We start from the raw sequence: 27,170 nt of genomic DNA, 5'->3' as shown, positions 1-27,170 counted from the left end.
ATATGTCCAACCCACCGGGACGACCTATAGTTTTGGCTTGTAAGTCTTTGTCTTCACAATATTATTTTTTTTCTTCATGAATTTTTATACACGTTTTGAAAATTTCTTCATTTATTAAGGATTCTGGGAATACTCCGAGCACATTTTCTGATGTTTTATGGACTGATGATTTGTTTTGTAACAGTTAATGTTAATAGCCTGTATACAAATATTATTCATAAGGTAGGGATTGAAACTTTGTACTTCTTTTAAGGTGATAATTCTATAATATAATTAGAAACCGTAGTAACACATTTTTGTTTGACAAATAATTTTTTATGTTTAATGAAACAGTTCACCATCAATTACAAGGAACAGCCATGGGGGCATATTTCGCCCCAATATATGCTAATACAGTTATGGGTTTACTTGAAACTGAGTTTCTATATCATCATGATTCTTTTTTCAACAATATGTTTTTAAGAATTACTGTTACATTGATGATTTGATTTTTATTTGTAGGGGTGGATTAAGTTTTGTACAGGAATTTTTTGAATCTATACAGAATAAGCACACTGGTTTATCTTGCGATGGCTTACAGTATGGTAAGAATATTAATTTGTTAGATATTAACTCATCTATTGCTATGGGTGGGGTGTTAAGGACAACTGTTCATAGGAAATTTTATGATGGGGTCAGTTTTGCCATGGGAGGAGTTGCCACCCTCCACATTTATTATCGGCACTTCCTTTTGGAGAATTTGGTAGGCTTACGAGATTGTGCAATAATGATATGGATTTTTTTACAGGATGTCTGCAAGACTTCTGCCATGTTTATTTCTAGGGGGTATGATCTGAAATTTATTGAAGATATATTTTTAAAGTCTGTCATGGCAATAATGTATCTAATGTTATGACTAGATCATCTTTGGCTGTTACTGATAATGTGTGGAGGAGTAACATCAATTTATGTAATGATGGTAAAAAAAAAATTTACTCTTACAATTTTCAGTATTTTTAGTGAACAACTATTTAATTAGTTAAATGTTATTGGGCTTTTGTTAAAGTTAAAGGAATTAGGAAAGAGTTTGGATAATTTTCGTTGCATCTCTTATAACCACGGCAGAAGTCTAAAATACATGCTTGTTAGAAATTATTTCCCTCTTCCTTCTAGCATGTTACTTAAAATTGTTGTGAATGTAGGTACTTTTTCTTGTGGTAGTTGTTGCTCTTGCCAACATATTGTAAACTCTTTCTACTATTAATAATATTTCTTATCAAGTGACTGACAGATATGACTGTAGTACTGAAGGCATTATTTATCCCTTAAGATGTCCTTGTAGTCTTTTTCATATTGGCGAAAGCAAGAGAAAAAGTTTAAATTAAGATTACAAGAACACATTAGGTATATTAAACGTGACCATTACCAAACTCACCGACCCCTAAACCAACTCACTCTAGCTCACCAAACTCTCTACCATCCCAACAAAACTCCAACCTTATATGACTTAATTAACCATTACTACAATAGCCGATTGCTAAGGTCCACCAACAAAGGGCTGGTCGAAGTTTCCAAAACCATATACATCTCAGGAAACTCCATTTACTCCTGTACTATTGCAAAGATGTGTAACTCTTTCCCACTTGAAATCAGGACTGAGGCAAGCAAAATTAGTTTTAAAAATCAATTAAAATCTTACCTCACCAAGTCTTGGATAGGGTCTATGACACTGGATCAAAAAGTCCTTTCATCGAACAGCTTTTAAATTGGAAATGCCGTTAATAGAAGTTGCTTTTGTGAGATTGCGGTACAGTGAAGATTGGAAAACTTGCCCTTTCTTCACTGTATTGCGATGTCAGAGTTGGTATATATATATATATATATATATATATATATATATATATATACACATATATATATATATATATATATATATATATATTTAGTGGGGGGGGGGGAGCAGCCTCATTAATGGCATTTTCGCTTTAAATGCCGTTCAATGAAAGGACTTTTCAATGCCGTAATACAGACCTCTTGGATAAGTACATGCTCTGACCTGGGTTAACTCCTCCAAACCCTCGCTCTGTCTTGAAAAACACCACAGCTTGCTATAAATTCAAACATATACAACCCCATGTAATGCAACTATACCACAGTTCATGGTATTATGTATTAAGTTATTCTTCTGATGAACGCTGTTATACATATCTACGTCTTGTATATTTATGTTTCTTCCTGTACTACTTATACTCTTGTGAGATTGTCTAACCAATTTTTCAAACTTCTTCTCTAAAATATTGTAGATTTATTTTCTAAAATTTTGTACATTGATGGTTTAATATAATGTATGGAGCTTTTCTCCCCAGGCAGGCCTCCGCTGAAAATGGGCAACCTTGTCCAGTTGGAATTTCCCAGTAAACAAATGTAAAATAAATAAATAAAACTGACAAACGAGATACGAATAATAAAAACCACAAAGCCAAATGAACCAAATCCAGAAAAATAAAAGATACTCTCTAATAACACTCTAGCGCTTCAGCTGTAATAGCCTTTAAGGAGTAAAATCCTTAAAGCATATTCATATTACATAGCTCAGATACAATCAAATTGAATCAATTATACAATTATATAAAAAAAAAACAATCAAATTAAAACCTTACAATTACAATCAACTTTCAGACATATGGCGGATAGAGTATTAAATTTTAAAATAAACAGAGATTACTTTTAAGCAACTTCTTTTTAAGAAGCGAAGCTGTTATATATTTGGAATATACCTTTTCTAAAACAGTAACTTCCGAACCAGAAGGATCAGAATTATGAAACCAACTAAACTGTTGTTCAATAGGGCTATCCAGTTTATTATGTTTAATAAACCTAACATATTCTTGTAATCTTAATTTTAAACTTGATGGTTTTAACATAATATATGGAGCTTTTCTCACCGGGCCTCCACTAAAAATAGACAACCTTGCCCAGTCGGACTTTCCCAGTATACAAATGTAAAATAAATAAATAAAAGTGGCAAATGTGATCTGAAGGAAGTCAGTATCCAGGGGACTATAGCAGGCTAAAATCTTAAAGGAGCTTGAAGCTCATAGCACGAGCATGACCTGACTGGATCCCATAAATGACTTGGTACTCATCATTCAAATTAGGCAGACAATGAATAGGATCCATTTGATAAGAAAAGGCCAATAGTAAAAAAAATGGGGAAAAAATCAACATGGCAACAATTCACTTAACTTCCTTATAAAATGTAGCCGCTGTTATATACACTGTATAGATTTCAATACACCTTTAACACTCAGTAACTCATTCAGACAAAAGGACTGACTGGCATCAAGCTTTGGTTACTACTACAATTGCCTGTTGGACAATAGCACATACAGATCATGTCCTCCAATATCAGACTTTATATTTTCTGCAATATAAAAAGCAAACTTGGAATGCATGCATAAAGTATTTAACAGATGTTTTTATTGACAGCATAAACGTGCTCAGAAACCTGTTGAGCTTGTTTCCTTATAGTCTTACCAATATAAAAATATTTGCAGATAGTACATTTTGCTGTGTACGTGGCACCATTTGAACAGAGGTGTATTTAGTTATCCCTGTTAAGGTGGGGACAAAAAAATCTGTCTCTAAACTGTAGCAAGCAACTGTTACAATTTATGCCTGCCATAGTGTAACAGGTAGAACACACACACACACACGCACACAGGCTTCTGCTGACCGAGCCCCCCTACACTTCTCATCCAGGATGGCTGCACCGTTCACTCCACCCTAGCTATGCTTCTGCACTTGAATTAAAAAGTGCTTTCTGCATCTATACGTTTTATCAAATAAAGAAATTAAATGTATCAAACACCTGATATATGACAACACTGTTGATAAAAATCCACATACATTTTTGCCTAATGTTTTGATGGCCTGTGTAACAGAAATCACAACATTCTTTTTTTTTCTTACAAACTCCTGAAGTTAATTCACATTTTATTAATAAAAAGCCTGAGTTGTACTTCGACCCATCTCCCATCCCTCTTCACACTTAACTTCCCCATCCCTCTTCACACTTAACTTCCCTAGCTATCAAAGTGCTAAGGGTAATTTGAGCTGTTAACTGCTGTGTTTGACTGCTCACAGCAGGAGATTTGACTTGCACACTGTTTCCTTGTTCTAGCCTTTACTTTCTGTATAGGTAGGGGAAGGACCAGGGAGCTGTGACATCACAGCATGGGTGGCTTTTGGCCAGAAAACTACCTGCATTCATTGCCCTTGATGAAATCAATGAATTGGAGACTGCAGCAAGCTTCTCCAGGGCAGGATAAATGTTTTCTGAAAGTGAAACCAGCACAGTACAGTAAGGTAATGTTCTAGTGGAGAGAAATTGTCAATTTAAAATATTTTAAATGCTGTATTGTTGTTTATTCATAGCAGGGACTATAAATAGGCAGAAAAAGGACAGAGGAGTTGAGCATTTAATAAAAGAATCCCACTGTTGTCCTTTAACACAGTTTCTTTCAATTGTTGTTTAAAATGAACTACCTTCTTAATGATCACTGACTATGTTCTGCATCCACCTGCTAAACACATTCACACAACAGATATGCTCACATACATTTATCCTCAAATTCCCAGAAGTTGCTCTGAGGCTACATTACTTTCTGTGCAAAGCATTTATTGATCCCCCATTCCACTGTTAGTTGCCTTTTTTCTCCTAATAGCAGTATTGCAGAAACGGTACCTCACATGCCATGACACCGCTGTTGTCCTTCACATACAAGTTTCCTCCTGCTGGTTCCTGTGGATCTCCTGATATGCCTTGATCATCAGTTATTTGATCTGTCAGGTACCCAATCAAGATCAGGTGAGTGCGACAAAGTGTTTCATAACTGGTCAGTACATTCCTTCCTTCCTGAGACCAGGTTTTAAACTGCTCTGTACTCCACATCAGGTAACTGCAGCATGGTGTTTGTTGTTGAGTTTGAAGGTCAGCAACTGAAATAAATCTGAAAAAAAAAAAATCAATTTAAGAATAAGAGCTAAAAAAATGTTCTTCTCATGTACCTTTATTACTAAAGCATTGACTTCTCCTTGTTGCCTACCTCTACTCACCTCCATCTTAGGACTAACTGCCTTACCAGAACTTCTTAAATGACAACCACCATAGGGTTAAACTCCTGGGTTAAAACATTAAGACATTCTTCAGAGACACTAACGCCTTGCGCATTCTGCAGCATCATAATGCAGTAATGGAAAAATGTATCTGTGTGTGTATGTGTGTGTGTGTGTGTGTATATATATATATATATATATATATATATATATATATATATATATATATATATGTATGTATATGTGTGTGTGTGTGTGAAAATTATATACATATATCCACTGATGTTCCTGTACTGTTGGCAACACAGACTAAAACAATCATGTCTCTTTCATATCAAGTTAAATTATCAAATATAGTGACAGAGAAGTCGTACAATTACTCCGTTTAGTCCAATGGCTGTCCTCTATGTAGTTACACAGACACAAGTTTACAAATACTAGTAACCTAACCTAGAAATTCAAAATTCACAAACAGGCTAGACAAGGATGTGCAGCAGCATCTTGTATTTTTGATCTATATTGATAAACTGCAAAGCTGAGTGTGATTAACAATTCATATATCAAATAACAGACCCTGCAATTTAATTTTTAGAAAATATAGTGTTATTAGTTACTTGCAGTTCTACATTAACACGTTTTTTTTTTTTTTTTTTTTTTGCTCTTTCACTCACTAACAAACACGTACTACTTCAACTTTTCCTTTTATAAACTGAAGGAAATAAAAGTGAATAATAAATAGTACCTATGCAGAAAAGCTCATGGTATTACTATAAAATATAGAACGAAAATAACATTATGAGCTGCTCATCAGAACAGTGGATGTTAGACTTCATTTTTTTTTTTTTTACAGTGTGTTATTTATGGGCAAGGCCATTTAAATAGTGCACCTACAACTACCACAATTTTCATGTTACTGTCCACACAGAATCCACACTTTTTAAATAATTACATTATATTTTGACCAAAAATGCAGAAACTAAACACACATTCAAGTGATTCTAACAAAGTCTAGCAAAGGTTTAACAAAATGTTGTAGTATATGACAAGGAAAGCCAGGGTAAATCACTTTTCTAGTGCTTTATTTTGTGCCCGTTTTCATCATTCACACGGTGTGTGAGATTCTTGATGACATTTTATTATTTTATTTTTATTTTACATTTGTTAACCGGGATGGTCCGACTGGATACATGTCCTTTTTCAGCGGAGGCCTGGGGAGAAAAGCTCCAACAGAGTTACATTGATAATTAGGTACAGTAAATGAGCTGAAAGAACTTAACAAAAACACAGGCTATTTACATACAAGTACAAGACTGCCATTACTATTTCTGAGATTACTACAAATGTAACATTAATAACATATTAGCAAGGACGGTAGGCAGTATAATGACATAGAGTTAGACAGGATACATATTTCTTTATCACAGAATACAAAGTACTTATCTTAGCTAGTTGTTTATGTTTTAGTTAATGGCACAGAGCTAGTCTGGGTTTGAGCAAGGACATAGCCAGTGTGACTTGAAGTGGAGTTTTAGACTATTTTTGAATTGACTTAGAGAAGTTGAAAGCGTGATGTTATTTGGGAGAGAGCTCCATATTTTACCAGTGGTGTTGGCAAATAGCGCGTCACCACCTAGGTTGAGAGATTTAGTTGTTTGGACAAGGAGTCTGTTTGCTGAGCGAAGGCAGCTTAGATTGGAGTAGGGAGTCATTAAGTTTTTTAGTGCTGGGGTATTCTCAGGTTGTTTAAGGATTTTGAAGGCCTCTATGAGTTGACATGACCCCCGAGTTAAAACAAGCAATCAGACAATCAGACCACGACAAAGGAAATTATACAAAAGGTGTGAGAAGAGGTGAAAATATTCCCATTCACATGAGTAAGGCTGTGACAACAAAGTTTTGTTCTGTACGGCTGAGTTTCTCTACAACTAATTGTTCATCATAAATGTTAATTTAAGTGACTTAGTTGTTTAAAGTGGTGAACGTGCTTGATGGAGTTAAATTCAACAATTCTGTGCAAATGTAAGGGATCTAACTGCATTATTTTCAAATCTAAATAAGCACACATCGACACTCTTACTATTGATCATGTTCTCAAAAGCCTGGTCCTTATTACAGTTTTGGGCAATTCATTTTCTTTGCATTTAATGGGTTTTAGAACTATTTGTGTGATTGTTATTACAATGCAGCTCATATTAAACTGTTATAGTGGGCTTGACTACCGAAGCCTGCAATTTTGCCTACAAAATATTTTTGCACTTTTTGATAACACTTTTCTTCCGCTTTCCAATGGTCTGGCTTATGGATTATTTTATCCTCGACAACAAATCAGGACCAGTAAGTCATTCCTCTAGCAATGCATAAACTAGCTAAGTACACCTGCTGTGGCCAGTAAATGGCAGCTGACTAGGCAGTATAAAAACAGCACTGCCAAGCAACCCCACACTTTTTAAGACACGGCAGAAACGCATCCAACACTGAGGATATACAAGACTTTGTATACCAAAAGGAGAAGAGCAGGTATAATTTGAAAAATCTCACCTTACACAAGTACAACACATGCTACTTTATATCACCCTTAACAAGAGTATAGGTAGAAAAACAAACGCTACTCATTTCAAAATAATGCAAGGAAGAGAAACTTTTAACCAGGCAACAGAAAAAAAGTAGAATGAAAATAGCGTAACTTCAATTGCACTTCCTGCAGAATGGCTACCACTGCCATGCCATTCCTCCTGCTAGCCAAAACAGATGAAAACTGTCTAGACCCATAACCTAGGCATTCCATAATCATGCAAAATACAAAACACAAATACCACAATGAATGTAGAAAAGAAATGCAAAACAATTAAGAGAATGGGGGAAGGCGCTAAGACAATAAAGTCAATCAACTATTTACCCCACAGTAAAGTCTTTTCAATAGCAGATCATTACAGGTGGAATCTCAAGCTAGGACTCAAAAAGGGAGAAAGAAGTTAAGCTACATAATTACAGAAGGAACAAGTCCTCCCCTTTACTATCAACTGGCAATCAAGTATGCAATGTTCCAGGCTTACAAATGTTCAAGGCAATAATACCCTTGAAGGCTGCAGAAATATCTTCTTCCATTGTAGAAGGAATCTGATGTGGCAAGAAACAAGGAGTCTTTTTAGTGGGACCTTACAAAACAATGCACCTTGAGACTCAGCTGACAAATACTGTTTCGTAAGATTTCCTAAAGTGTTTATACTACTGCAGTGTTTAGGATTAAAGTGTTGTCTCTGGCACTACACAGCCAAAAAAGCACTTCCTCTGAATGTTTTGATATCAGTAGGCTTTGAAATGTTAAAGAAATGAACTGGAAGGTCCTCTGGCAGTCTTAACTAATGAAGTGGACTTTCCTAGTAAGGACTTGAAGCAAAGCACCATTCTGTGCCTGCTGTCACTGGTGAAATTCACAATAGCTGTGGGAGTTGTTTGCTCATCAGAAACAACTGAGTACTTTAGAGTGTTACAGAGAAAAGAACCACACTGCTGGGGTGAGTCTGGCATAACGGTTAAGGTCTTCACCTCACAAACACAAGGTACATGGTTTGGTACTGACCACAGGTAGTTGTACAGGCTTAAAATGGCCCTTCAGGACAGTTAGCCTAGTGTTGTCCTAGGAACAACCACAAGTCTACTGGTAAGAAGGCAAGAACAATAAAGTGTTACTGAATTAAACACAAGCCAAATTATGTGGATTTCACCCAATGGTTCATTAACTATTCCGCATAAGGATTTTACCCGCTTTTCTGTTAACTATTCCACATTATCTAAAGAAATCCTATACCAATTATGACCCAAAAGCTTTGTAGTCACATCTCTCAACAAATCAAGGACAAATCTCAACAGAATCAGGGAAAATCCAAACATAATCAGAGACACTTAAAATGTTATTATTAACTTGGGAAATTGCCAGAGTAAGGGAATATTAATTAATGTAAATTTTCTAAAGTAAAATAAGTTTATATCTCTAATTATTTCCATTATGTATTCAGTGCAACTCATCACCTTTTCTTCAAAGGTCGCTAATTTTAGGAGGGATTGAGAGGGACAGAGTTAAAATTGAGTCAAAATCAGGGATGGCCCTGAAAATCAGTGATGGTTATGATTTATTTATTTCAGATGTTAAAGATTTTTGTTCTTCTCAGAGATGAATTGCCAGTTTTTGTTTAGCTGGTCTTTAGGTAAGTGGATTCAGTCAGAAACTGTCTTTGTTTCAGCAATGTGGTTAAATGCCTTTAGAAAACTAACCCAGCCTGGATGCGACAGCCTCCTCCCCCAAATATATGCATCCATGGGCTCCTTTTATCAAACCCTGTTAATGCGTGGGAGTTTGCTCAGTTATCTATAATAGAGTTAAATGCAGTAATCAGTATGTGCTTCCAAGTCCACATATATGGCAGCATGAAAACATACATAAAGGAAATTAATTTTAAACAGTATTTCAGAATAGGTACTTATTATTATTTTACAAAGTCATAGCTTCATTCAGCTTTGGAAATTAAGAGCTACAGAAAGAAAAAACTGAAACCAAATCATAACCACAGTGCCAAGTAATATTACAAAACATGCATCACAGGGAAGAGCAAAGATGAAAATGGCATATACAGTAATACAAAACTAGAAAATGTTTAAAATTGAAGGACAAAAGTAAAGAGAAAATCTGTAAAGATCCTTGCCTGTTAATATTTTATACATACTATAACTCCCCTAATATAAACACACACAAGAAAAAGTGGATAGCTGTGATACAAAATTATACCATTACAAATGATACATAGATATTATTCTTGGATATCATGTATATGGCTATCAGGAAGTGGACAACATGTATATCGAGCAAAAGCAGGAGCAGGTATCAATTTCTAGTAAGTGCCAGTCAAGCCAAGCAGTCACTGTGAACCAGAAGAGAAGAGTATGGATGAAATAAATCCAGAAATGCCAGGCAAAAGTAAACAATTCCACAGAAATGCAAAAATTTACTGTACAAGGCCAAGGACACTAAACAGAAAATGAGAAATTACTGCTATTATTAAAGAAACAAAGACAAAAACAGTCCTGCAGCAAAGGAAGGGTACAAAGGAAACCCCTGATAGAGAAATAAATAACTCTAAACTAGTAAACTTTGCCAGATCAGAAACTCGGGCAATGAAGACAGACAAACAGCAAGATAAAATAAATTGCAAAAATATGAATAATGAAGAAAAAGGCAGCAGACACAATATATAAATGTCACACAGAGAAGAAATAGTTATAAACCAATACAGATATTGTGGTGTACAATATTCTCATTGCAGATACAAATCAATCCAAAGTAAAGTACATGGAAACTGCAGAAAGCATAACCACTTTACTAAGGTATGCAGAATCTAAAACATATGAAGTGGTATAATGCAAAGGCTGCATGTCCATGAAGCAGAAAGACCCAAAAAAACAAAAGTAGGAAGGCTTAATAAACATCAGATACAGGTATTAGAATAAACCACAAAGGCAAAATCAAAGTGGCACAGAAGCATGTTCCTTAAATAAGAAGCAGTGTGAAGAACCCAAAAATCTCAGTAAAAATTAAAATCAAGAACAAAAGTGTTGGCCAAACATGGGACATGATTTTTCTGAGCTATGATACAGACTCAGAATTGCCTAGACATGGTAAGGTCTTGCTATGTCTAATTATGGTGGCCGACAAAAAAGCAGTTACTAGAAAATGGAAATCAAAATCTAGACCAACTATATTAGAAGCAGTGAATATAGTAAGAAATAAAACAAGTGGAATTGAGATTGACAGAAAAGGGTAGGAAAAAATGTGAACTGTAGGAACAATACATACAGGAGAGCAATGAGGTTTTAAAGGAAGGCAGGACTGCAATGTTTGACAGAAAATAATTGGGTAGATTGGGTAGTGATGTATAATGTTTGCATCTGGGAGTGTGTCAGTATGGTTTGCAATATAAAATGCTTGCAGCTAGGATTGGGTTGGTGTGTTTTGTTTTCATTTATGTAAATGTATGATTAGTAAACCATCACTTCCGACATAAGCAAAGATGTTTTGTGTTTAAATAAAAGGGGGGAAGGAAATAAATAAATTATGTAATGTTTTTGTTTAGATTCTATATTATATAGCAATATATGTGAAGAATGTTTGTTAATGTTCATAGTGTTTGATTATTTTTATAGAAATGTAAAACTGCCTATGTCACAAGTGATAATACAATAAAGGTGTGTTAAAAAAAAAAAAAGGTGTTCCTGGATCAGAAATCGCCAAGAAGGTTGGAATTAGTCAGCCAAATCTGGAAAAAATTGAATAATGGTGAAGGGTTGTCACCCAGACGTTATGGCAGATGTGGTCTCAGAAGGTCCACAACTCCTCAGGATGACTGGTATCCGATCAATGCCATAGGAATTGCAAGGCATCCAGTAGACACTTGCAGGGGATGCTGGAACAACAGGGTATTACAGTGAGTTCCAGAACTGTTCAACAGAGACTTCTGGATGCTGTGTTTCAAGCTTGCAGACCTCTGAAGAAACAGAGACTGTCCAACTAAATGAAGGTAAAAAGGGCTGCGCTGGGAGAAAGTTTTAAAACTAGTCAGAAGAAGATTGGGAATGAGTTGTTTTCAGTGACGAGAACATAACACAGTGTTTGGATAACTAGTACAATACGTCAGATGACAATCGGGAGAGCAGATGAGGGACGACTGTATCGTTCAGCCTGTCAAGCACCCCACTCAAGTGATGGTATGGAGTGTTATGAGCATTTTCGGAACAGCTCGGCTCTACATTGTTCAGGGAAACATGAAGCAAGAACAGTACAGAACCATACTACAGCAACATTTGCTCCCTCATGTGTGTGACTGGGTAAAGAAGAAGGGATTTACCGGGACAGAGGACTTCATCTTCTTACATGATGGTGTCTCATGTCACAAAGGTCGACAAGTTTCCTTCAGGTCCATGGTACTGAAGTGTTACCATGGCCGGGTAACAGCCCAGATATGAATCCAATAGAGGACTTGTGGGCTAGTCTGATGTCAGAGATGAAGAAAAAGACCATAACAAACATGCAGCAATTGAATGAAGATCTCATTTCAGCTTGGACAGGCAATGCTTCTATGACTGAACATTACCATGAACTTGTTCATTCTATGCCTCAACAAGTTATCCTTGATAATGGCCAAAGGGTCATTCACAAAATATTAGAATATTGTATCAGAACATTTTCTCATATAACATGAATTATATTGTTTGTCATTTTATATACTTGTATGCAGTTATACAGGGAAACAAATAATAATAGAAATCAGTGTTTTTATTTTTATTATTTAGCCAACACTGTAAAAATCCACAGAATCAGAAGCTTCAGTGAGCATAATGTCAGAGGAACTATTAAGGCGAAAGCCAGAACTGAAGAACCCAGAAACAAAACGGTCAATAAAACAAAATAATTTTAAAGACAGTTTCAGCAGAAAAGAAAAGTAAAGACACTTCTTTGGTTTTGCAAGGCAAATGAATTACTATACTGTGCTGTACCACAGTTAAGGCGATTGGAGTAACATGAACACTATACAATTAAATTGTCCAAATATAAATGCCTAATTTTTCCAAGAAAACTGTGTTTACTTTTAACAGTTCCATGAATGGATTTAAGCTGTGTGAGACAGGTGGTCTAGACCTCAACTCTTACTCCTCTGCCATAAATATCTGCAGTATAACAGAACAAGTTCTATGGTATTTGAATCCAATAGCTGCTACCAATCAATCTGTGGAGAACAAAGGCTAGAGTGTTTACATCCTACATTGCTGTCATTAGTAACTGTGGTGTGATGAAATAACCAACATTATGGGGTTCAATCCCACCACTGGTACCAATTAATAAATAAGAACTAGAATTAAGGATGCACTGCTGCCCTGGGTAATGGCCAAATCCAAGTAAGCTTTAATCACTGGCATCTCATGATTTCACCCATACAAGATTGATTTCAATGGCCCCCTCCCGCTGCACTATTACCAACAGAAATACAAATTTGACCAAAACTATTTTTCTCACACAGACTTGCACAGTAGCCTTAATGAATGGGGAATGGGTAAATGTCCTGAACAAAGTACCCCTTTCACAGGTTTATGATTATGCCACTAGTAAATGAAAACAAAATGTAAACACAACTTGCTGTTTGTCTTTAAAATAAGCCAAACCTTTAAACAATTAAAATGGCTGCAATTATCTCGGAGTAGTCTTACTTCATAGAACAAACAAATTACAGTTGCAGGTCTCAGTAAAATGTATAAACCCTTACAGGAAAAGCCCAGCCTATCCTACAGTATATCAACTCTTAGGTTTCTTTTCTCTCTACAACATGGCCTCAATACAGTTTAGTTACCAGAAATCTGCATGTACTTTGTAAAATTTTCATTTTTTTTGGCTTGGAATCAAAGGAAAGGAAAACCACAAATTTTTTTAAAGGTTACCTTCTCATGTGCTTGGGAAAGAAGACATGAAAAATAGGATACGGCTTTCCAAGGAAAAAAATGGTTTTCTGAGTCTTCACTAAATGTCATAGTGTGTGTATGTGGGTCTAGTGCAAGGTGACCATTTTGTCACAGGACTTGAACTGGGGCATTTAAGCTGCAGCCTACTTATATACCTACAGCCCTACACTAATCCCTCCGCCCTACATGCACAACATGCTTTGCAATACTAAATTCACACAGTGGTTATTTAACCATGTCAAAAAACAGCAATTTGTAGATAATCTGCAAAACAACCAATTTTGAACACTTGTTTAAAAGTTCAATGCTACAAACTTGAGAAAATGTTCAAAACTAATACTTTTCTTCGATCAAATGATTCTAGTCTATGTAAAGGCCTATTGTGCTGTTACAACAGCAATTATGGGCTAGCTTGTCTGTTTATTTCGCTTCCACTTGTATTTCTTGGTGTTGTGAATGCTTTTCAACAGTTGTTTATTAGATTTGATGAGTTTGTGGAAGTCCAACCATGACCTGTCAATGTTCATTGTTGTTATCAGCATGGATTTCATAGTTTCAGTTGTGAGTTGTGTTTTAGCATTACTCCACATATTCATCAAGGAAAAGACACACCCAACGGATGCGTTGGCTCTGGGCAGCGTCAACGCAAACTGAACTAGTCGCAATATTACTTCATATTCAATCTGCCGAGATCTGAAATGCTCAAAATCTTCCAACCGTCTCTGACCAGTTTCAGTACCAGACTGCATCCATTGTTCTTTCACCTGTGGAGTAGCATATTTAGCAACACAAGTGGTTTGATCAAACATCGATTTTTGGCTGCTGGGCTGCATCTTCCAACAGTGCTACAGACCATCTCATTGGCTGCTTCTGCTTCACTCCAAGTAGATGTCTTCCTGAGTAACTCAAATGAGAGCTTATTAACATCACCTGAATGGTCCCACATTTCAATGTACTCAATGCATGTGTCATGGAACAACGCCACTTTGCTGACAAAATCTTGGACTTGTCGCTTCTTCACATCTTCCTTCTCCAGTTTGTTCAGTGTTCGCTTTGTCACCATTCCAAGAAAACCTTCATCTCTTCATGTCTGCAAAGATGCCTTGAAGTTTGAAACCTCATTATGGACTTCCATGGCTGTGTTCATTTGAGACTGTATCTTTATAAATGATTTGTTGACATGACTTGTCTGACCGTGAACAAAATACACCCACACTTCTGACATAAAATTCTCAAAGAATGCCTGAATAACTACTGGGTAATGTGGTAACGACACAAAATATGACTTCAGTCCTTCAAAAATTAGCAAAATGCATTCAAATTCTACGCCAGCAAATTCACAGAAAGCTTTCAGCTTCCCTACTCTGACTGTGTAAACTGCAAAAAGGCTGGTAATTCTTGCAAATGATTTGCTCAACATCAAATGGCAAGCAGTCAGCTCCAGTCTGCATTGCTTTGTGCAAAATGTGTGCACTGCAACAGATGCCAATCAATTTGGTGCAACCAAGACACTTCAAGTTCACATACACATTTTTTGTCCTGTGACGCTCAGCACCACCAAAGTTTGCATTCATGTCGTCAGTGGAAAATGCTATGACTTTCTGCAACACGTTAAAGTTGCCAAGTGCATCTGTAATCACCACTGATAAGATGCCTGCAGTTTCACATGGTAATTCATGCACATCAAGCAACTTCACCTGAATTCCTTTCAATGGAACAAAATACTGGATCATGATAGGGAGGATTTTTGTTGCCTGGTGGTTCGACATGTCTGCAGAAACTGAAATGTATGGTGTAGAATCCAAATCTTTTCCAATCTCGTCCAAAAATGAGCAATGCAATCAGTTAAAATTGCTTCAGTTTTTGTACGTGCCGAACTGAAAGTCTTGTCATAAAGATGTTTTATGAGTTTGCTAGTGCAATCCATTGACCCGAAACAGTGACCATGTTTTAGTGTGTGGTAGGCAAAGAGACCTTCTGCTGCTGCTCACTGGAGAAACTGGGAAGTTGCCAACCTATGCGGGAAAAAGTTCAACAGCTTCCCTTTGGACACCTTGCCTGTAATATCCCGCTTGTGCTTTTCAGACTGCAAATGATTATTAATATCAGATCAACCCTCGTGAGCTACTGAGAAATTACTGCTGCACTGTGTGCATGTTACATCATGTTCAGTTCTTCCTCTCTTAATATATTCAAACTCCATCTACAGCTGATCATTAAACATACACTTTCATTTTGTAACAGAGCTGAAAGGTAAAACACCAAGCTCAAAGCCAGAGGCATCCATAATAATTAATCAGTACTACTCAAAAAATAACAACACTTCAATGCATACATCTCAACTGTCCCTGAATTACAGGGACGTCCCTGATTTTAACACAAATTTTAGCTCCGTCCCACTTAATCCCTCCAAAAACTGCTGACTTTTGGAGAAATGGTGGTGAGTTACACTTAATAAATAATGACAATAAATTAGAGTTGCAGACTGCTTTTACTTTAGAAAATGTATATTAATTTGCATTGTCTTATTCTGTTAACATCTCAAGTTAACAGCACTGACATTTTAAAAAGTGTCCCTGATTATTTCTGGATTTATCCCTGATTCTGTTGAGATTTGTCCCTATTGCAAACTAGTCTGAAGGTTAGTAGTGACATCAATGATGAATGGTGCCTAAAAGAATAGTTTTCAGTCATTCACCTACTTGAAGAGCTATGTACCACAAAACATGAATATTCATTCTTTTTTTCTTTGGTTAATTAGTTCAAAGATACATGGGGAACCATGGCACAGGATATAGGGCAGTAAAATAATCCTAGATGGTATGTCCAGCTTTCGCAGGATGCTTGTGCATGACTACAAAACTTTCGGAGGAGTTCCACCTAGTTTTTGGAATGTCAGAGAAAATCACAGAATTAGTTAAAAACTTGGGTAGTACTGGATATTTGATCTGGGACACTCCTCCCAGTCTAGTGTCATTACCTTAAAAACCTGGGTAGTACTGGATATTTGATCTGGGATACTCATCCCAGTCTAGTGTCATTACCTGATTCTACCTAATCCAGGGAGAACATTTGAGAAGGCCAACCCAGTTAGTTTCTGCTCCTCTTTTCCCCTTTACAAAAAAAAAAAAAATTCGAAGCTTGTTTCCTGCCTTTCCTGTAAGTAGTCTACTCCAGATACAGATTTGCTGTATCCAGGACTGTTTGTAAGCTTCTGAGCCCCCAAGCCTGTGTTGAAGGGAAACATTCTAGCTTAATTTTGTTTCTTAGAACTAGCCAGTTTTCTAGTTTCAACACTCAAATCTGTTTCTGTGAGCTCAGCACTTGTTCAGAACTCATTGTAAGCACTAAATAAGCTACAAATTACTAGAGCACTTAACTTTCCTCACTTGTCTAGAGGAAAACAGTTTTTAGTACTTAATAAATAAGCACCTATCCAGGCATGTCTAAGGGTCAGCTCCCAGTCTTTTCTCATGTCTACCTGATGAATCTGGGCATCTTGAGGCAATGCAGCAATTGCCTCATGTACACAGACAACACTCTCCTCCTACCACCCAACACTATAACCTGTGAGTGATGCACTTATATAGCCAAACTGGAAGCAAAGCTCTCTTCACCCAAAACTGGACTAGACAGTCAAGAGGAGAAGGTAAACACTTGCACCACACCACATTCATCACATAGTCCCTCAAAGCCTACACCAAAAAAACACAGACATAGAAACACAAAACACATACCCACATTCATGGAGGCTCTCAAAAAAAATCTACCCAAGCAACAGGGACCTCCAAAGCAAGAACGCAAGCAACCTCTACTCCCCAAAACAACCCAAATGACACATAGCTCACAAACTCAGTATGCCACTCAACCACAGCCCATAAGGCAAAACAACGTGCCCAACACTCTAGTCACAGGTGACTCTACAGTCAAGCACACTGATGTTCCACTCACCAGGCTAAACAAGGAGAAAGTTACTGTCAGCTGCCTTTCAGGTGCCAGGATCCTCCACATAACGCATGCACTCAGGTCACTCCACAAGTACAAATATGACTCTGTCCTTGTCCATGTTGGTGTGAATGACTTGAGAAGAACCTCCCTGGACTACATGAAAAGAGACATGGAGGAGCTGTCTGATCTTGTAGCCCAGGCAGGTATGACCCTAGCCCTGAGTAGCATCCTGTCATCACCCACAATGATAACACAGTACAAGGACAAAATGATTGACTTCAGCAATTGGCTAAGCTTCTGGTGTCATTCTAAGGGGATCCAGTATCTGTCTGCCTGGGATGACATGATAGAAAAACCACAATGCTTTGCCAGAGATGGCCTGCACTTGTCGCCCTCGGGATTCTGGATATTGGCTAATGGCTCTTGCCTCCCCTATAGTGCCTTTTTTAGGCAAGATTCAAATGACAAATTCACCACCATAACAGGTACAAGCAAGCAAAATCGGAGGGTAATGCTACATGTCTAAACCTCAAAATGCACTCCCTCGAGGCACTCCTTAAAATGGAGAACACAGACATCTGTGAAGTGACAGAGAACTCTAAAGAGCACCCCTGCATTACCAGGCTATAATTCATACCACACCTTTCGGCCACCTAACCTGGACCAAAGCACTAAAGGTGGAGTTGTGTCCATATTCATTAACGATATCCACACCCCCAGGCTAGTTGCTCTGCATAATGCATCCGAGATTATCCAAGTGCAACTAACTCTGGGCAAGACCCCAATCCAAATTGTAGCTTGCGACAGATCCCCCACCATGCCCTAGAATTCCCACTCCTCATTTCTTGATACACTGGAAAATATTAGGGTACAACCTAACACCCTAATAATGGGTGATTTCAACTACCCCACCATTAACTGGGAAAACTACTCATGTACCAACTCTTGTGCTCAACGTTTTCTGGAATTCATAAATTCCAACGCCTTGGATCAACTTATCCACACCCCCACCAGGGGAAACAATATCCTAGACCTGGTCATTAACAACATGGGCAACCGGTGTTCCACACCAGAGGTCAATTCCTCATTGATCAGATCCGATCACAAGCAAATCTCCCTAGACATCCACCCCCCCCCCCCCCATTACGGAAACCACAGTAAATAATTTCTCCAAAACCAACTTCTCACTTCTTAAGAAAGAAGTGGCAAACTTCACGACACCCATGCTGACGGGCAACAGAGGTAAGACTGTTGAATCCTATACATTGCACTTTATTAGCACTTACACGAGTGCATGTATCGTGCAATCCCTAACAGAACCAAGATGCTATCCTCCAAAAAAAGGAAGACAATCTGGTGGTCGCCTGCCATAAACAAACTACAACAGACGAAAGAAACTGTTGCAAAAAAAAAAAAAAAAAAAAAAAAAAAAAAAAAAAAAGAGTAAAATCCCATGATTGGAGGAACTCCGTAGTCAGCCTCAGAGATCCCTGATAAAATCCTCCAAAGCTAGTTACGAAAACAAAATCGCCACCGATTCTAAAGACAACCACAAAGCATTTTATAGCTATGTAAAGAATCTCAATGGCAACACTCAGATCTGCTCTGAGTTACAGCACAATGGCACTAAATATACAGAACCAACTGATATTAGCAACATCCTGGCAGATAGATTCAATGCTAATTTTACCCCTCTCTAATCCCCTTAAGGGCCCATCTCTATATCGGAAGAATGCAAAGTTCCTGCAATTATGGCTGCACAGGTAAAAAAAACACTCTCCAAAGCCAAGAACACAGCATCCATGGGACCTTACAACATCCCAGGCTGCGTTCTACATGAACTACAGAACGAACTGGCACCCCACCAAAGTACCATGTTCAATCATAGCCTCACCTCTGGCTTTGTGCCCACTGAATGGCACACAGCAATGGTTATCCCACTCCACAAAGAGGGAGCCACCACAGACTCCGGGAACTACCGCCCCATTAGCCTGACAAGCCTGGTCTGCAAGGCTATGGAATATATAATCATGGAACTTATAAACAATGACATTGGTAATCTCCAAACTCTGGACCCTACCCAGTTCAAGTTTGTAAAAGGCAGATCATGTCTCCTAAACCTGATAGACTTCTTTGAAGCAGTCACTAAAGCCATAGATGAGGGTAAAGTGGTTCACACAGCCTATCTAGATCTCACCAAGGCTTTCGACACCATCCCCCACTCTGGAATTATAGATAAACTCACTAAACTAGGTATAAATCCCTATGTCACAAGATGGGTTGCCAACTGACTCACCGACAGAACCCACACTGTGAAAGTAGCAGACTCTAAATCCAACTTCAGACCAGTGACAAGTGGAGTACCACAGGGTTCAGTCCTAGGTCCTCTCATGTTTGGTATATACTTCTCTGAAAGTACAGGCTAACACAGAAGGTCTTTGGCTAAGAAAGTTCACAGATGACTGCAAACTAGGAGCCATAATCAAAACTCCTAACAATATGGACATCCTACAAAAGGGCCTCACTGAGAAAGATGTCTGGTGTCAAAGCCATGGCCTCAAGCTCAATGCCAAAAAGTGCAGTGTGCTCCCTTTTGGTAAAAACTCTGTACACATGAACTACCACATAGGCAGTAGTCTACTGAACACCAAAAGTGTGATGAGACCTTGGGACACAGGTGGACAGTAGTCTCTCCTTTGATAATCACATCTCCACAGTAGTCAGAAAATCCTTCTACGTGGCACACATCACAAAGGGTTTCTCATCCAGGAAAAAAGAGGTCATTGTTCCGCTCTATTCATCACTCATTAGACCCATTATGGAGTACAACGCCCCTTTTAGTATGCAACTCACAAGACATCTATAACAACTGAAAAGACCACAGAAATACCTCACAAAGAGGATTACTGGCCTCAAACAGATGCCCTATGCAGACAGTCTCAAAAAACTCCAGCTTTACTGTGTCACATATCACCTACTCAGAGGTGATCTCTGCCTAACATACAAAGCTATGTCACACCCAGAGCTGTTGGACATGCTCCACTTAAAGAAATCCCAATCCCTCTGAGTTACATGCTCTAGGGACCTAAACCTTGTCACCACAATAAACAGAACATGCTGGAAGGATAGATTCCTGTCCCAGAGACTTCCCATACTCTGGAACAAACTGCCTATCTATATCAAACAAAGCTCCTCATTAGCACTCTTCAAGTAAAATCTTGATGACTGGATGGGAGATAGGAAATTCACCCTGGGGATCACTTCTGTGGCTCTGCTTGACAGGGGCACAGGAAAATAATTTTCTTGGGTGGCAAAAGCCAGGGTACCGTTTTGGCTAGGCTTATATAGGCCCTAGGGCCAATAGACTAGTACCTACCTATGAACCTATAAAACTAGTATACCAACCAGTTTAAGGGAGCAGTGCTTACTGCTTTCTCACCCAAAAGATGAATGCATTATCACTTACTAATATGGGACTGGGGCATATACAGATCCTTGTAAGCTTCCTGAAAGAAAGTAACTAGAGTCCTTTCAACAAGACAGCCTACAAGCCACTGTGTTATTTGTTGCGACAGTCAACATTTTGATAGTCGATCTTTTCCATCTGTTTGTGGTCCAAACGAAAACAGAAGAATCTGTGATCATTTTGTTGTGTTTCTCTTGTTATAACCCATCACAGCTGAGATACTGCTCTTGTTTTATCCATCTACAGAGATGCGGGGCTTTTCATTTTTATAACATAAGCAGAGAGTCAAAAATGGTTTGTTCTATACCATTACCACTGAACTGCAGATCTGTATTTCTTCTGTATCTCCAATAAGAATGCAAATAGATAAGTAAAGCTTTTGAATTACCCCTTTTATGATGGGTGGCAAACAGTCTGTAAGTAGTACTTTTAAGTCTGTTATTATTGCGATAGGTTGAATGCTTATTAAAGGTATTTGCCTTTTGAATGATATGATGACTTGATATTCATGTCATAAAAGTTTATAAAATATGAGACGTAAGAGTTCTATACAGTATACAAAGCAATGCAGTCAGTTCTATGTAAGAAAGTAATGTTAGGTTTGTAGTATTTGAATATTTGACCACTGATATGCCATTTTATTAATCTGCATTTGGTCTAACAAAGAAGATATATATACATTACATATATATACACATATATATATATATATATATACATATATACATATATATATATATATACATATATACATATATATACATATATATACATATATATATATATATACATATATATACATATATATATATATATATATATACATATATATATATATATATACGCACATATTATATATGCGGTGGTGGTATTGCGGTAGCGTTGTCGCCTCACAGTAAGACTTTGTCCTGTTCGATTCTCAGTTAAAGCGTCTTCTGTGTGGAGACATGCGTGAATGGGCGTACCTTCGTTGAAGGTTGTGCGTCAGGGCTGGCAACTCAGTACGTAAAAATCTACTGCCAATCATTAGTGGACCGGAGTTCCGCTGTGGCGACCCCTAACTGGGAAAAGCCAAAAGATCTTTAAGCTCACTAGGCACAATTACCCGTTTTCACAGGTGACCTGGGAGCATTGTCCAGTCAAGTACTTGCTCAGAGTCACACAACACACCAAGGGAAATAAAAGGAATCCAACACTGCATCATACGCACATGAAACAACTCATTAACAACTCAGAGTTTTAATCCTCTGCGCCAACTTCCATACTAATTGAATACTGTCCATATTGTTGAGTGGCCGATTAGTCTTGACATAAACACTTAAACCTGTCTTGTTATGCAGCACACAGTCTAGAGCATCACCTTCTTGGGGGGGATAGCAAACTAGCATTTAGATCTGCTTAATTTCCCAAAACTCCTAAACAGAAGTTCATTTAAGTGATAATTAATGTGTTTATGTTTTTTATAACTAAATTTAACAATAAAGAGAAGCAGTGTCACAAGAGTTTGAAGAAAACTTTACAAGTATTATGTATACAGTAATATAAGGATAACTCAGAATACATCCACATGTTGTGTCAGTGGACAGTTTCTCTCAGAATTATATGGGCTTGTAGTAAGTGAAAAGAAAACAGTTCAACGATAAACTTATGAATATTGAAGTCTACAGACTTGTTTCTCTTCTGGACCCTGTAATCGGTACTTTATAAGTTTGCAAATTTTGTACTGTATTAAAAAAACTGTAGCGCCTCTGAGTTATGTACAAAGATTGAAACACCTCCTCCTTTCCATTACTGATGCTATTTTTTTTTTTTACTTGGTGTACCTGCTACTTTATCACTCTTTTATGGAATGCATAGTGCACTTGGTCATACCCATCACCCTCTTGTCAGTTAGAGACCCAGATCTGTTAAGATGTGCAAAACAAGACATGTAGCTCTTCTGTGAAGTGCCGCAGTAAAAAAACAAAAAACTTGCAGGTTAGGGTTGTGTTACTGTTTTTCTATACAAAGCTTCAAAATTGTCAGCCACTGGTGATGGGGGAGAAAACAGCAGCCACAAGTCAGTAGTAATATAAACAAAAAAGTAAAACCAGGCATAAGCAATGCTGAGAGAGCAACAGAACTACAGTTACAGTTAATGTAGAGCCCCTAAGTATTCCTTTTGGAAAGAAACAGGGTATGTCAGTGTGGAGAAGAGGAATGTCAAAGGGACGTGCTGTGGCTACATTCACTACCATATACTCATACTGTGAATTACAGTCAGTTTTCACCTGTAGGGTTCCACTATTCCTTGAAAAAGAAATAGTCCTGAGCCACTTAAAACTCTAAAGAAAATGTATTAAAGTAGAAAATATTAATTGCACAATAAAAGTATTTAGTTGTATGAAAGTAGTGCATGTGCTTGCATATGTACTAGTTTAGCTCAGTACTAGCGCCTTCCTTGTACCCTAAAATAAACTTTCTTACGTCTTCTTTGATTTAGATACAGTGATTTACTTACCTGAACTCCAAAAAGACATTACTTTTCTTTCTTTCTTCACCAGATCCACTTATCTCGGCTGCTAGCATTTGCTACAGGTTTATACTTCTCTCCGTGGTTAACCTGTTCTGGCCTTTTATTATTATTTTGTCTAATTGTGTTTATTTATCGTGTTAGTTAGTTTCCTTTCCTGCCATTAACTGTTGAGTTGTTTGCTGAAATTGCGCGCAGGCAGGTGGGAAGGAAGAATAAGAGACGTATGTGCGACAATGCATACACAGACATGATGCGACAAGTCAGGTGTATGCAACTGTTCTTAAAAAAGAATGCCCTCAACAATAAAAACAGAATTTGTGTTTTTTTTTTTTTATGGTACAGACAGCCTGAGATGGAGGAAGTTGTACGTCTAGGAAAGTATGTCATAAATAAGCAGATTTTGTTCGCTGTGACCTGCACAGAATTAAGGTTGGTAGGCTGCATACTTGAAATGTATTGATGGAAATTTACCTGTGAAGCTAGCCTGGCTGCCTGAGCCCCAAGTAGCAGTTGATTGTTGGTGTTTCTCTGCTGTCAGCTGCGGGTTGCATTTACATGAATTTTGTTTCCTGCACCTAACCTGTTGCTCATTCTAGTCCTTTACGCAGTAAACTTCATTTTAAAATTCATAATAACGAAATAACCTGACTGCCTTTTACCTGCTAGCTGTGACCTGAGTCACTCAGGACCATTTCAGACTAAACCTGGACTTTTCTGCGTCCTGAAGATAATGTCTGAGATTCTGGGACACAAATTTCTAAACGGGGACTGTCCTGGAAAAAACGGGAAGGTTGGTCACCTTGGTCTAGTGTCAGGAAGGTAAAACTTCAACAACAGATGTGCTGTGTCCAGTTTCACTCAGGAGAAAACTTTGGGTTGAGGACTGGTATAATGGTTAATGTGTTCACCTCACAACCAAAGTACAGGGTTTGATTCTCATCTTTGAAAGAGAAATTAGGAAGGTTTAAAATGGCCCTCGAGGGCAGATAGCCTAGTACTTACATATGATGGCGTGGTTTGTCCTGCAAAATCTCAAGTTTCAGCAAAAATGACCCACTTCAGCATCTATGGGGGTGGCAAACTTAACAGCTGAACACATTTTTGTACTGTGATATTTTTTAAGTGGTAATCTCTTCTATAACTGCAAGATTTCTGTATAGACAGTACTGTTTTAGTCTTAACACAATGCATAGAAAACTACTAATACACTGAATATAACAAAATGAGGGGTAGCAATTCCACAGAAGTGGGAACATGTAGTGTATAAAGGCATATTTGCTTCTGTTTAAAAAATTTCCACATAATTTCAAGGAGAGATGGTTGTACCTTTTTGTATTATGCTTGTAAAATACCTTTGAGCAACCCAGCAACAGCTTTTCTCCAACATTCAGTATAAAAATCATCTTCCTACAGCAGACACTGGAAAACAGCAGAATCATCTCTTGTTGGTTAACAGCAACTAGATTGCACCAGTAGCTGTAAGATTCCAGTAAAAGTGCGAAGGAGGCTATGTCAGTGCCTGCCTCTCAACTGAGAATCTTTACAAAAGCCTGCATTTAGCAACTTTTTTGGTTGAAGTTGTATAACTGCTGTATATAGCTTAAAACCAAACCCTGAGAGAAATGTATATTATGGTCTTTCAGGAAAAAAAATGCAGGAAAGCCTGCTACAAAAGGTGTGTACATTGCTTGTCTTTCAAACTACTTCCACTGTGTGTCAACAGGCTGGGAATACAACATTTATTTATTTATTTATTTAAATTTGTTGACCGGGAGTGTCCGACTGGACGTAGGTCCATTTTCAGCAGAGGCCCGGGGAGAAAAGCTCCACAGTTAAAATAAACAGACAGTATTTCCATTGGATTACATAGTGATTAACAATTTACATAGCAATTACTTACAACATATTTACAGATGAAGAACACAGTACATCAGTAGACAACTAGAATCTTTATCTGTGAAGTGCATACCAGACATTAACAAATGTTACAAGAAGAAGTTCGTGCTGTATAATAAGTACTGGCTTATGAGCATCTGAGCTTGCTATAATCAAGGTAGTTAGTGGAGTGGAAAGAAAGGTAGTGGTTGGATGGGGTGGATGATATTAGAGTGGGAGTTGCAAGGGCATAGCCAGCATGTATTTAGTTGCACTTTTAGTAAAGTTTTGAAGTGGGTGCATGATTTTCTTATGTCTAACATGACTCATATAAAAGAAAACTTGAAATAGATTCTGGGAATAAGATACAGAAAGTAAAACAAGATCTCATTACTATGACAGGCCCTATGATGGCTATTTTGTGGAAAAGAAAAAAATTTTCTAAGCACGTCGAAAACAAAGATGCAAAGAGGAAAATAGTTGAGTTCCAAGTTAGAGTTTAAGTAAATCATCATCCAAAAGCGTGCAAAGATACATAAAAAATTATTTACTTGAAATAAATATGCAAACCTTACACAACTTGCTTAAGGATTTGAATAAAAAAAAAAAATTAAGACAAAAAAAGTTTAGAAAAATATTTAATATCTCAAATAGAAACCATAGGTTCATAGCCTAGTACCACTCTATGAACCTATCGGCCCTAGGGCCTATACAAGCCTAGCCATAACAATTCCCTGGCTATTTCTTCCCACACTATTTACTTCCCTGGACTCCTGTCTAGCAGGGCAACTGACGTGATCCCCGGGGTGAATTTCCTTTTTCCCATCGAATCGTTAAGGTTCCTTTTGAAGAGGGCCAACGAGGCACTCTGCTTGACATGTATGGGCAATCTATTCCAGAGTCTGGGGAGTCTCTGGGTAAGGAACCTATCCCTCCAGCATGTTTTGTTTATGATGATGACAAGGTTTAGATCCCTGGAGCATGTGGCTCTGAGGGATTGGGATTTCTTTAAGAGTAGCATGTCCAACAGCTCTGGGTTTGACATGGTCTTGTATGTTAAGCAGAGATCGCCTCCGAGTAGACGATATGTGACAGAGTATAGTTGGAGGTTTTTTAAGGTGGTCAGCATAGGGCATCTGCTTTAGGCCTCTGATTCTTTTAGTGAGGTATTTCTGCGGCCTTTCCAGTTGTTGCAGATGTCTTGACAGGTACATACCAAACAGGGCATTGTATTCTATAATGGGTCTAATGAGGGATGAGTACAGTGGGACAATGACCTCCCTTTTTCTGGATGAAAAGCCCTTAGTGATGAGGTGTGCCACATAGTAAGGATTTCCTGACTATTGTGGCGATGTGGTTATCAAAGGTGAGACCACTGTCCACCTGTGCCCCTAAGTCTCTTATCACACTTTCGGTGTTTAGTGTACTGCCACCTATATGGTAATGCATGGATACATGTTTTTTCCAAAAGGGGATAACTACACATTTCTTGGCATTGAGCTTGATCCCATGGCTTAGGCACCAAGCATCTGTTTCTGTAAGCCCCTTTTGTATAGTATCCACATCATTTGGGGATTCAATAATGGCTCCGAGTTTGCAGTCATCTGCGAACTTTGTTAGCCAGAGTCCATTAATGTTGGCCTGTACTTCAGAGTACATGCCAAACAAGAGCAGTCCCAGGACTGAACCCTGAGGTACTCCACTTGTCTGGAGTTGGATTTGGAGTCGGCTACTTTTACAGTGTGGGTTCTATCAGTAAGCCAGTTA

General features: G+C 37.9%; 1 protein-coding gene across 1 annotated transcript in view; it reads right to left on the bottom strand.

Annotated features, from left to right (window-relative positions):
* Positions 1-27,170, bottom strand: part of CTC1 (CST telomere replication complex component 1) — a 1,463,250-nt gene that overhangs the window by 1,365,640 nt on the left and 70,440 nt on the right. Inside the window, exon 3 of the mRNA XM_044070869.1 lies at positions 4,727-4,991. Coding sequence (XP_043926804.1) covers positions 4,727-4,991 — 265 coding nt within the window. The remainder of the gene's footprint in view (positions 1-4,726; positions 4,992-27,170) is intronic.

This window comes from Protopterus annectens, chromosome 4.part1 (genome assembly GCF_019279795.1).
Source record: "Protopterus annectens isolate FY-2018-M chromosome 4.part1, PAN1.0, whole genome shotgun sequence".
NCBI lineage: Eukaryota > Metazoa > Chordata > Ceratodontiformes > Protopteridae > Protopterus > Protopterus annectens.
The sequence above is the reverse complement of the archived record's forward strand: the minus strand, read 5'-3'. Positions and strand labels throughout refer to the sequence as shown.